Below are 13487 nucleotides of genomic sequence, written 5' to 3' on the forward strand. Positions count from 1 at the left end.
CGACAGCAACGATAATTGTCAATCTGGTTCTGTGTGTCTGCACCCACAGGGGAATCTGGACAGCGTCCTACAGTCTGTGATTGACAACCAAGCGGACGGCACCGTTCACAGGCTCTGTCCCGAGGCGGCAGCCATTCTGTTGGAATTGGTCCGAATCATCATCTCTCGGGTAAGACCTGGTCAGAAGGGGCATCCGGGTGGCACAGAGGTAAATAGTTCCTTCCCAACACTGTGGAGACTAATAGGGGCTCAAATCCTCCAGTGGTGCATCTGCTTTCTTTTGGGTACTTTTGGGTGCACTAATGGGTACTTCTGGGTACTCTTGGGCACTTTTGCATATTTCTGGGTACTTTTGGGTGTGCTTTTGGGTACTTACTGGGTGCTCCAGCGAGCACAAGTGGCCATGTTGTCGGGAGGGAAACCAGGCGTGGTGAGGCCGTTCACTGTCTCTGCATGCAGAGACTGTGTGGAAATGAGAAGAGTAGCGTGTTCATCCACATGCATTACGTCCTCCCTAGTGAAACTCCTCACTGACAGGTGACAAGAAACAAGAAGAAGAAGAAGAAGTACACAGGAGGCCACGTTTTGAGCTTGTTGATCTGCCATTTTTTAAATTTGAACAGTAACAGTTTTGGTCATATAAGATGATATTGCTGCTTATCAGAAAAAAATATGTTTTATATAAAAAAAATATTTTCTGTGAACGGAAATGATGAACAGATGACAGCTTCCTTTCTCTGCTTTCGGGAGGTGTAGTTCCAGACTATACCGTAGCATTATGAGATTATGGAATAGTTGTCTGGCTACGCCATACTACACCCTCCCTAACAAACTAAACAGTAGGGGTCAGCAGTGACTAGGGACTACAGTACAAGGGAGGATTGGGAATTGGCATAATTGCCAAATTGGGAGAAAAGGGGGGAAAATACATGCGAGAGTCATTACCTTAGAGCAGGGGTCTTCAGATCACATCAGTGTTGTGCAAATTAAGGTTTTTTGTTTATTTGTTTACAAATGATCTTTTCTATTAATCTATTAACACATCGGGTGCCAAACACGGTCTGAACCGTGTTTTCACAGAGTAGCTCTTCGGTGCCAAACACGGTCTGAACCGTGTTTTCAGTCGCTTTTGTTTTTTTCGTTTTTGTCCACACGGGAGGGGCTGGAGCAGCTCTGGAATCACCCACTGTGATTCTGAGAAGAAAGGGCCTTATAGATCACCGTGCCAAAAAACATGGCTCCCATCCGCTTCCGTTCTATCTCCTTCTCTAAAACCCCTATAACTCCGAAACGACTCATTTTGTATGCGCGATCGCTGCGCCATTGTGACCCGCGGGAAAGATGTTATCGTTCCAGGCGTTAGCCAGGACCATCGTGCAAAATGCACGCATGCTTTGTCTTGGCGTCTACAGCTTAAACAGCGCCGCGCAGCTCAACGGTGAGATTTCTGGCACCAAACGTAATCTGTTATTATACAATTCTGGCACCGAATGTGTTAATATGTTGGATTCATATTAATGTGTATTTTCAGACATTTAACCACTTGAACCCTCAATACTCAGTAAACTTGACCTTTCTCTCTATCCTTGGTCTGCTCTTTTTCCCTCTACACCAAACATCTTTGCCGAAAATAGCAGATCTACAAGCGAGGCGTTGTGAGCTTGTAGATCTGCTATGTTCGGCTAATGTTCCCCATATGCTGTGAGGGTTGAAGTGGTTAAACGTCAATGTAAAGAAACAAAAAAAGTTCCTATCACACAAAGATTTGCCCCCCCCCCCCCCCCTGTAGTAACTCTGAGGACCCCCTAGGGGTCTCAGACCCCCCTGTTGACTACCCCTCTGCCTTGTTTAGGGCTCTTGAAGCGGTCAAAGTCAACATGTTAAACCTCTCTTTGTGTTTTCTTTCTTTCCTCCTGCATGGTGCTGAACAGCCTATCCCGTCTGGGAAGAGGTTTTCTGTGAGTGATGATGCATCATGGGAGTTGCAGTTCCCGGGGAGTGTGATGCAGTTCCTGTGTCTGCTGCACAGCCTGCGTCCCAGAGACCCGCTGTGGGCCTCGGCTGAGTTCCTCCACACGCTGGCCGGTGTGGTCTACCCCCTGGACCCCCTGCTGGACCCCCTGGACCCCCTGGACGCATCCCAGGTCTGAACCACAACCCTCAACCCTACTCATACACAGTGGTGGAAAGTAACTAAGTACATTTACTCAAGTACTGTACTTAGTTTATTTTTCCAATTTTCAATACTTTTACTTCTACTCCACTACATCTCAGAGGCATATGTTGTACTTTTTACTCCATTACAATTATTTGAAAACTTTAGTTACTAGTTACTTTGTAGATTTTGATTAATATTACAAAACATACATTACCCACTTCAGCTCTATATACATTTCGGCCATTTGAAAATAGCTGATCTACAAGCTCACAGTGCGTCGCGATGCAACGCACTGTGAGCTTGTAGATCTGCTATTTTCAAAAGATTTGTATACATTTTATACATTTGAAAACTTGTGAAATGGGGACATTCTGCATAATGAGTACTTTTACTTTTGTACTTAAATGTACTTGTAAGTACAAATAAGTAATAATATAAGTAGTACTTATATTATTCACAACGTTTCGATGTAGATCGGCTAGTTGAACTATTTTTAAATGTATTTAAAAATAGTAAAAAAATGGCTAATAAGTTTAGGGAAAGGCGGCGCCCAAGATAGGGCCCCGACACTTATAGACACAAAAAAACATTTGGTTCAGTTTTCTAAAATAGCCGATCTACAAGCTCATAACGCATCGCATATGCGAGCATGTAGATCATCTATTTTTGCTAATTTTCACTGTCACTTTTTTGCCACCCTTTCTGTTTTTTTAATGAAATGCCACCTCTATCCCCTTCCCTCAGGACGGGGTGGAGGCTGGTCTTACGGGTGAGGAAGAAGAAGAGGTGGCCTCCACGAGTCACCCAGCCAGGAAGCAGGTGTGTGACCTCACAAGTCACCCCGCCAGGAAGCAGGTGTGTGACTTCATGCGGATCCTGCTGATGGACAGTCTCCTCAACGTTCCTGCCAACAACAACAGCTCACACCCTCTGGTCCAGCTGCTGGAGGTGAGACAGTGTTGTCTGTAAAGTCTCTGTAAAATATTCCAAGATTCTTTTGAAAATAGCAGCTGAGCTTGTACAGTAGATCTGCTATTTTCAAATAGCCGAGTATATGTTGAAAGTGCTCATGTAGCCTATAGTCACCTCTTTTGGGCTTGTTTTTATAGACCTAGTTGCTTATTTCTCTCGCAATATCTGGCAACACTGGAGGTGAGCCCACCACCACATTCTGCTCTTACATTCCAAGCCCCCCACTCGCCCGAGTATGACGTAAGAATAGATTGATCGCCCTGGTTCTTGACAAGCGTGTGCGTTTGTGTGTGTGTGTGTGTGTGTGTGTGTGTGTGTGTGTGTGTGTGTGTGTGTGTGTGTGTGTGTGTGTGTGTGTGTGTGTGTGTGTGTGTGTGTGTGTGTGGGGGGGGGGGGGGGGGTGTGTACGTGTGTGCGTGCGTGGTTCTGTGCAGTGATAGCTCATTCATTTCTACTCTGTTTCTGCACTTTGTGATGTTCAGATGTGACAAAAACATTCTTTTTATTCTCCAAAAGTGAAACGACGGCTTTTCACTAAATTAGTTTGTGTTTGTTCAAAATGTACCATTGGCAAAAGCTAATGATAGAAATGAACAAAAAGCTTTATTGCTGAAATGGGCCAATCTAAATCTACATTGACTGCTTTTAAAATCCACCCATGGATTTGTATTAGAATATCCCTCGTCTTTGGAAAGGGCTGTTCAGTGTAATACTGGCTCTGTCCAGTTGGTGTCACTCTTTGCTCAGTTAATGTACCGGTATGTGTTACAGTAACTGCTATTCCTTGATTAAATCACACACAGCTAGAAAGAAGAGACGCATACTGTAGGTCTACACACACACACACACACACACACACACACACACACACACACACACACACACACACACGTGTACGTGCGTGCGTTGTTTTATAAACTGTTGTGAACAGGACATGTTTAAGTATAACAACTTGAACCCCAGCATCCATATTCTGGGGTAAAACATGATCCATAACATAGCAGATCAACAAGCTCACAACACGTGTTGTGAGCTTGTTGATCTTGCTCTTTTTGGCCAAGTACAGAGCCAGCTCAAGTCAAGCTCACAATGTGTCGCATCGCGGCGCATTGTGAGCTTGTAGATCTGCTATTTTCAAATTGCCAAAATGTATTTAGGGCTGAAGTGGTTAATGTATGTTTTGTAATAATAAACAAAATCTACAAAGTAACTAGTAACTAAAGTTTTCAAATAATTGTAGTGGAGTAAAAGTACAATATCTGCCTCTGAGATGTAGTGCAGTAGAAGTAAAAGTACTTAAAACTGGAAATACTCCAGTAAAGTAAATATACCTCAAAACTGTACCTTAAGTACAGTACTTGAGTAAATGTACTTGGTTACTTTGCCCCACTGGGTGTACTGTACGTGGCTCATAAACAGGTCTCTGTAGTTCTCTCCAGGCGAGGCTTCACTGGAGCAGCAGCAGAGCTTCCAGACGGAGCTGCTGGAGTTCCTCATGGACATCATCCACATGATCAGCCTGGAGAACAACCAGAACAACACCCACCTCAACCCACAAGGTACCGTACCACCAGCCCACCGGCCACACCGAGTCCCTGGTGGGCCGCGAGGGCACTGCAGGTGCACGGCCCCCAAATAATTGGTAAAACCGTACGATTTTAATGATAATAATAGCATTAACACATTGCCTGCCAATGACGTTTTAAACGTCTTTTAAAAAAATACAATAAAAATCTATACATTTTTACATCAGAACCAGGAGATAACGTGATCCAAAGATATACTGCTCCATTCACTTCCTGGTTCAAGTATTTGGGAAATATTCTGTATCTCGGCTCCTGTATTTTTGGCGAAACATGCTATTTTCAACTGGCTGCAATTATGGAACGGATTACAGCGATCTGATTTTTTTCCCGATTCCCCAAATGTTCTGTGTGTGGTAAGAAAATCGTTTAAAATCGGTTTTTAGAAAACCCCCGGCAGTGTTGTAACCGATTTTTCAAAAAATAGCAGATCTACAAGTTCATAGCGCGGCACTCGGTGCCGCGCTATGAACTTGTAGATCTGCTATTTTTGGATAGCCAAAGAAATCTTAAAATGACACGGATGCGTTCCCGGTCTTAAAGGGTTAAGTGGTCTAATGGGTGGGCCGCGAACAATTTCAAGATATCTCACATGGGCCCTGATGGTCCAGAAAGGGTTGAGAATCTACACCTCATTATGTCCAAAACTGTTACTTTTCACGTTTTCAGGATTCAAAATCAGCAAAAGTAGCAGATCTACAAGCTCAGAACGTTTCACCGTCAAATGATCGGATTTTAGTAATGCAGTAAATCCATTAATGTGATGATCATAGGCCTGTCCCCGACTAAGGATTTGTTTAGTCAAATCTAATTGGCGACTAATTGCCAATAGTCGACTGGCAGTCGACTAATAAAAAAAAGTTTTTTTTATTTTATTTTTTTTAGGGCCAAAATACATTTTATTTCAAAGGGCCAAGTCTACACAGTTTGTTTTGTGTCTCCAGCAGAGTTTCTAGTGTCTCTATCTCTCTCTGGAAGAGGTTGCACATGAACTCTGCAGCCGCACTGAGGCGCTCCAACACAAACACTATCAATACAAAGACGAGGAACAACATATAATTATTTTTTTTTGACTAGAGTCGACTAAGAGACACGCAGTCGACTCGGACCCCCCGCGACTAACCAGTCGACTAGTCGACTTAGTCGAGGTCAGGCCTAGATGATCATCACTTTTTTTTTCTCTTTAATTTTTAAAAAATTTTAGTAGCCAATTATGTTTTACTCCCCTTTTTGTCCCCAATGTAGTGGTTATGCCAATTAACTCCTCCCCCACACACATGTCTGTGTTGTCACTGCTGTCGTATCCTACTGACTCACCTGCCAGTGAGGAGCCCCCACCAGGAGGACGTAGGGCCTTCGTCCTACTCCTCCCGCCCAACACAAGCCTGTAGGAGTACATGCAATGACCAGTATCACCCTCCTCCTCCTCCTCATCCTCCTCCTCCTCCTCCTCCTCCTCCTCCTCCTCCTCCCCCCCGCCCCTCTTCCCTCCCCTGAACACGGGCCAATTGTGTTCGTATAGAGACGCCCGACAAAGCCGGGTGCACCACGGTGGATTCAAACCCACAACCTCATCATCATCAAAGATCATGGCTTTGAACACTGCCAGGGGCTTTTCTAATAGAGGATGTGCGTGTGACATCATCATCAAACCCGGAAGTTATGCAGGAATGCCTACTGAGTGTCAAAAAAATACTTTCTGGCCTTGACAGCCCATGCATCCAAACAGAAAAGTCATATCTGATTGCATTAAACAACATTAAACAATGTTAAACTCACTTTGCATGTTGCTTTGCCACTCGCTTTGCCACTCGATGTGCCATTCACTTTAAGCATGCGCAGATCCTCTATACTGGAAGGTAGCTTCTGCCAGCATTTTGAAGCATTCTGACATTTTTTTCCCCTGATGGTTGATAATCACGGAGTAAATCGCTGTGTTTCTGTGGAGAAAAAAAATGTCATCGTGACCTCCCGCTCTCTTCTTATAACCAGTTGAAAATAGCATGTTTCGCAAACATAGTAAAAAAAAAAAAAGGAGGAACATAGGAGCCGAGATACAGGATTTTAAAGTAATAAGTTAACCAGGAAGTGAATGGAGAATCTTTGGACGAATATATCCGTCTTTGGCGGTGAATGTGTTAACACATTCACTAACAGGAAGTGTTGCCAGATACTGTGAGAGAAACAAGCAACCAGGTCTAGGAAAACCAGCCCAAAAGAAGCGACTATGGGTCACATGAGCACTTTAACATATACATCAGCTATTTGAAAATAGCCGATCTACTAATCTCACAACGCGTCGCATCGCTTGTAGATCGGCTATTTTCAAATAAAATCTTGCGGGGAAATTATAATGAGTAGATCTGGCAACCCTGCTGCCAGGTACTACGCATCCGCTTCATCCGTGGGGGGGGGGGCAGCGTTTTTTTTTTTACCGTGTTTTGACGATCTCTGGAGAGCCGCAGAGGCCACGACGTGCGCACCGCGCGGAGGGTGTGTCCGGTGGGTGGGGGAGGGTCTCGTCTACCCACTGGAACAAAAAGCTTTTTACCGCGATAGGCCATTGTGGTGCTCTCTATCGCCCGTTGAAAACGGCTCGTTTTCAACGCACAAAAAAAAGAATCGGAGCTGAGAAGAGTTTTTCTACACATCCTAATGTAGGAGAGGACGGAAGTGACGTCACATCCGTCCATTCCTTCTATCGGCGTCGAGGGATCATTTCTAAGTTGCGTTAGAGCGCCCTCTTGTGGAATAAAAAATGAAGATAAATTAGAATGGACGTAGATAGGTTTATGGCGCTCAGCGGTTGGATCTGAAAGGACGTCGATCAGAATCCTAGTAATTTGCTAATTATTTGGGGGCCCACTTGCAATATCCTCACAGCCCACAGGTTGAGAATCAATGTTCTGTTCTGTTTTTTTTCTCTGTTTTTTTTCTCTGTTTTTGAGCGGTCTAGCCGCTCCTATAAGTGGGGTTGGGGTCGCTGTACTGTGATTGGCTGATAAGTATTCATACCCTTTGCTCAGTACTGTGATTGGCTAGCGAGACGCATGATGAAATTCATAACCTGTGCTGTGATTGGCTGATAAGTATTCAGACCCTTTGCTCAGTACTGTGATTGGCTAGTGAGACGCATGATGAAATTCAGAACCTATAAATAGCACCATGCACTTAAAAAAAAATACTTTTTTTTAAAGTGAGCTTCCATCACTGTGATATACACCGCTCATTTCACACTGGGTGTGATTTTTGCCAGACCCAAGGGGTCGGCCTACATGAGGCTTTGTCGGTCGGTCGGTCGGTCTGTCCCTCTTTTCCTCTGCACACACGTCATGCGAAGTCCGGCCATTCAGATTTCAACCACTAGGGGTCTCTACCCAGGGCCGCATTAAGGCCTCTCAGGGCCGTGGAACTACACCAAATCAAAGGCCCCCCCTCAACATTAATCTGACAATATTTGGTGCGTTCACGCGCACGTGCGTTTGGTGCACGTGCCACCGCCAGCACGATCGGTGCTGACACAGGCACTGGGCACAGCCTTTCCAACTTCAGTCTATGCTATAACTACAGTGTCTATCATTACAAATTACATTTATTATTAAGGAGGTTACTTTATGGTCATTACAGTCGTAGCCTACTAGACATATGGTGATGAGATGGGTAACAAATGTTTCATATTTATTTTCTTATTCTTCATAAGAAATTCAACAATTCAAGTTTAGAATTGAGAAAACAATACTCAGCAGAGATGGGAAACGTACTACTCACTTTCTTTACTTAAAGCGACATTAGTAAAAGTACTCATTCAACTAATTACTCAAGTAAAAGTACAAAAGTACAGGCTCTGAAATGTACTTGAAAAGTTAAAGTAAAAAGATCCCCACCAAACATGTGACAATCATGCAAGTAGACCCACTTCTTTAAGTCTACCGCAGTGGTTCTCAACCTTTTTACCACCTCAGAAAATAATATTATGGCTCACCATTATGACCGACTGATGTTAAAATACAGTAGCGTAGACCTACTACTCCATCCTATTCAGCTATTTGCACAGTACAAATGTATTAAGAATATGTCATTTAGATTTTCACAGTGTACATTATGGTAGCACTAAGACAGACAGACAGAGTCACAGAGATGACATTAACAACCGTGAGCTACATTATTCAAACACAGCACGTGAGATACAGTCTAAGCCTACTTCAAACAAACACACACACACACACACACACACACACACACATCTTCATTGTAAGATTAACTCACCATGCTGCGCCGGGGTTCAAAGAGTTTAACACACGGCACTTCCAAAGTTTGTACAATGTTTAAGTCACAGGAGCTGGTTTTCATATCGTAAATATGAACGTTGGCCCAAATCTTGCGTTTAATCCACATGGTTCTTGTTTATTTGTGTTGCTGTCACAGACCATGATAGCAGAGTCATAGCCTACTGGTTAACAGAAACAAACTTACGCTAAAAGCGGAGGATTTCAAAATAAGAGCCACTTCTAAAGATTAGTCGACAGTAGCTTTATTTTGTTGTCTACTTACAGGAAGTAGAAGTGACACATCAGTACCAGCCACGGTATGCAAGAGGTTTGCGTCTGTTCTGCCGCGCAAGGCGCAACATTAAAATTAAAGCAACATATGTTTCTAAATATATATAATTCACACAGCAGGGCCCGAATGTATACATTTTTATAAATAGTAATAGTAAGAATATATATAATATTATAATAAAATAATATAAATTTAAAAAAAAATTAAATAATTTATATATTTTTTTAATACATAATTCACACAGGGCCCCTGCAGGCTCAGGCCGTGGAACACAAGTTCCAATAAGTTCCGCGGTTAATGCGGCCCTGTCTCTACCAGGTCTCCTGGTTCCCTTGTTTTTCCTTCATTTGCTTTTTTCATGGTTGCCAGCTCCTGATGTTTAGTCAGATTCCCAAGCTCCAGACGTCTTAAAACTAGGACTTAAGTCTAGGAAGTCCAGGCCACTCGGTGTCATCTTCTCTACGATCATCAACACCGACTGGAACATCATGTTTTTTATTTTCATTTTTTTATTCTATTTTCTTTTACGTTTTCGTCCTTCTGTTGTCATGGCTGCCAGTTCCCACTTGATGTCGTGTCGGAGTCCTGACTGCTCCAAACAGTTCTGAATAACTGTTATCTTACATAACGTCTTCAGACTAGGACTTACATGTAAGATATGTAAGATGAGATCTGTTCCAAAGAAGAAGATACGATCTCCCACCATGCAACAGCACATGTTCTCCCAATGTCCATCCCCTGTATGAATGGGCGCTTTGAGTAAATTTGAGTACTTAGAAAAGAGCCTTAAAATATAATTCATTATTATTATTATTATGTTACCCCCCGGTGTGAGCCCCTTGGGCTCAACCTTCCTCCAGGAGAAGGTCTTGGAATCTATTTTCCACAGATCATTGAACCTCTGTCTCAGAGCAAAGTTGTGTCCACCATATATGTACAGTTCTCCATTGTAGACAAAGGCTGCATGGCCCTGACGTTGTTCTGGAAGAAGCTGTGCAGAAGGTGTGTTCAGCCAATAGTTGGTCTCTGTGTCAAACACTCTGATGTTCTTCTCCTGGTGCCCATATCCCCTAAATACAAACATCTTTGTCCCGATGATGGTGGCAGAGTGATGTGATGAAACAGGTGATGGAATGCCTCTGGCGTTAATTAAAGACCAGGCCATTGTGGTGGTGTCCAACTTATAGATGTCATTAGTGTCTCCAGTCAGCTGGTTGCATCCTACATGGATAAACATGACCTTCTCCAAGACACAGGCTGAGTGGCCGGACCTCGCCTCTGGAACTGTTCCGGAAATCTTCGGCCTGAACCATCTGTGGGTGTCGACATGAAATGCATAAAGAATGTTGTCCCTGGTTAACGATTTGCCATCGACTTTTACCCAATTCACCATCCCTCCCCAGATGTAGATGATATCCTCTATCAGTACAGCTGTGTGTCTGTAGCGCATGGAGGGAACATCTCCTCTTCCAGTTTGCAACCTCATCCAGCACAAAGTCACTGTGTTGAAGACGCGAACAACAATCTGATCCTTGTTGTAGGCCAGCCTGCTTTTGAACCCTCCAAAGGAATACACCTTGTCCTCCACTGGCCCAGCAGCACAACCAAAGAAGTTATGTGTCTGTGGTCCTTTTTTCAGAGGCACCGACCAGCACAGCATCTCTGTCTCTGTATCTCTCTTTTCTTCCTTTGTCTCACTCTGTCTACGTCTGTCTCTTCTTTGTTTCTGTGTGTCTCTCTGTCATCGTCTCTGTATCAGTGTCTCTGTCTTTAACAAATAATCTCTCAATATTCCTCTCGATCTCTCTAGATGTCTGAACAGCTTATATAGGCTGACAAAGCTCTGTTCTGATGTCACTCATAACACAAACTGTGTCATGCATGTGTAACAACACTGATTTGTGCAGGTGTTTTTATCTGCACACGTTTCTCTCTGAACTCTTTAAGACTTGAGGCCGATTCTACAAATGTCTTTGAAACAGTTTTCTGAAAAAAGTATGTTTCTATATCAGTGGTTCTCAAACTTTTTCATCTCAAGGACCCTCAAAATGATATGTATTTGGCCGCCGACCCCATCTCAAAATATGTTGTTCCAGGGACCCCCAGAAGCAAGGATTTGAGTTAAAAATGTTCGCTTTAAAAGAATATATATTCAAATATTTGCACAAATTTCAAGATAAAAAAAAAAAAGCAGATCTACAAGCTCGTAGCGCGGCACTCGGTGCCGCACTACGAGCTTGTAGATCTGCTATTTTTTAATAGCCAAAGTGTAAAATAATGCTTTTTAGCTCAAATCAAAAAGTGACACAGATGCGTCCGAGGTCTTAATAGGTTAACTCATTCACTGCCAAGGATGACTTATGGCAACTTTTTGTTGTTTTGCCAGTGGTGTGGCTCCGCAGCCTGTGAATGATCCAAGCACCACCGAAGAAGAGTACACACAGAAATCACGTGATCACAAAAATACATCTAGGCATCTTTCATGTTAACTTTTTGACTGCCAGAGTATTTTCATAAAGTACTCCCCCAGTGCCAGCGATTTTCGTGTTTTTTAGTTTTGTTATTTTGTTATATAATTTTCATATAGTATGTCTAGCTGCGGTTTTGAACACATACGATGGTTCCACCAGTAGAGAGCAGCAAATAGACACCTTCATCAGCTCGCTGACTCGCTGCCCCCTCCCCCCCCAAACAGAGCCAAACAGTGAAATACGTCAAACCGGATGTGGCGTGTTCTCAGATTCTCCGATCGGCCAAAAATACGATGTGATACACGACGGCGATGACTGTTCGTCACCCAGACTATAGATTATAGAAGTGGACCTCTCCGTTCGTTTTTTATACCGTGTGAAAAACCGTGTGTTTCCCTATTCTGGACGAAAATGACCAGGGGGGAAAAATGAAAACCGGAAACGGAATCTGCGTCATAAAAACGGATGCAGGTGTGGGTGAAGTAAGTGGAACTCGAAACTTAGATTGAAAAATTATCAGAATAGTGCGATCAGAGATTAAACAATGAACGAGCGTCTAACGCGTCCAACGCGTCTAACGCGTCGACGGCCAACTGGACAAACTAGCAATTGACGCGTTATCGAGTCAACCGCAGTCAAAGAGTTAAAAAATTCACAAAAACAAGCCAATTTCAAACGGCCATAAGCTGTGGAATGGAATGATTCTTCCGGACCCCCGTGCGTGAAATAAGCCGATCTCCGTGAGGACGGCGGTCACGGGGAATCTTCCATGAATTAATTAATTCCTGACAGTGAATAAATGTATGGTATAAGTATACATGATTTTGGAGTAAATGAAAATAAAGGAACGTTTCCCTCTCAGACTGTGAAGGACAGATGGTCATCCTGATGGAAAACGTAGCGCTCTTCAGTAAGACGCTGGTCCAGAGGCTGTACAGTGGAATGCTGCTGGCTGACCCAGACGGCCTGCTCACCTTCCTGACCGACCAGATAGTGGTGGTGAGACGCACACGCACGCACGCACGCACGCACGCACGCACGCACGCACGCACGCACGCACGCACGCACGCACGCACGCACGCACGCACGCACGCACGCACACACACACACACACACACAGACACACGCGCGCGCGCGCGCACACACACACACACACACACACACACACACACACACACACACACACACACACACACACACACACACACACACACACACACAGTCACACACACACACACACACAGCCTGCTCACCTTCCTGACCGACCAGATAGTGGTGGTGAGACACACACACACACACACACACACACACACACACACACACACATACACACACACACACACACACACACACACACACACACACACACACACACACACACACACACACACACACACACACACACACACACACACACACACACACACACACACGCGCACGCATGCACGCACACACACAGGCACGCACGCACGCGTGGACTATTTTTTTAAATAGCAGATAGCATTGTGAGCTTGTAGATCGTCTATTTTCAAATGGTCAAAATGTACATAGGGCTGAAGTGGTTAATGTATGTTTTGTAATAATAATCAGAATCTACAAAGTACAATATCTGCCTCTGAGATGTAGTGGAGTAGAAGTAAAAGTACTGACATTTTTTTATACTCCAGTAAAGTAAAAATACCAAAGAAATTGCCCATGTACAGTACTTGAGAAAATGTACTTTGTTACTTTACACCACTACAC

At 43.8% G+C, this 13487-nt stretch overlaps 1 protein-coding gene across 5 annotated transcripts in view; it reads left to right on the top strand.

The window, feature by feature from the left end:
- The window catches only part of wdfy4 (WDFY family member 4), a 171253-nt gene that overhangs the window by 78318 nt on the left and 79448 nt on the right, over nucleotides 1–13487 (top strand). For all 5 annotated transcript variants that reach the window (XM_080450395.1, XM_080450394.1, XM_080450396.1 and 2 more), the window contains exons 35-39: nucleotides 50–169; nucleotides 1932–2144; nucleotides 2903–3106; nucleotides 4560–4689; nucleotides 12607–12743. In XM_080450395.1, coding sequence (XP_080306521.1) covers nucleotides 50–169; nucleotides 1932–2144; nucleotides 2903–3106; nucleotides 4560–4689; nucleotides 12607–12743 — 804 coding nt within the window. The remainder of the gene's footprint in view (nucleotides 1–49; nucleotides 170–1931; nucleotides 2145–2902; nucleotides 3107–4559; nucleotides 4690–12606; nucleotides 12744–13487) is intronic.

The sequence above is a fragment of the Gymnoscopelus braueri genome (assembly GCF_963280865.1).
Source record: "Gymnoscopelus braueri genome assembly, chromosome: 14".
NCBI classification, from domain to species: Eukaryota; Metazoa; Chordata; class Actinopteri; order Myctophiformes; family Myctophidae; genus Gymnoscopelus; species Gymnoscopelus braueri.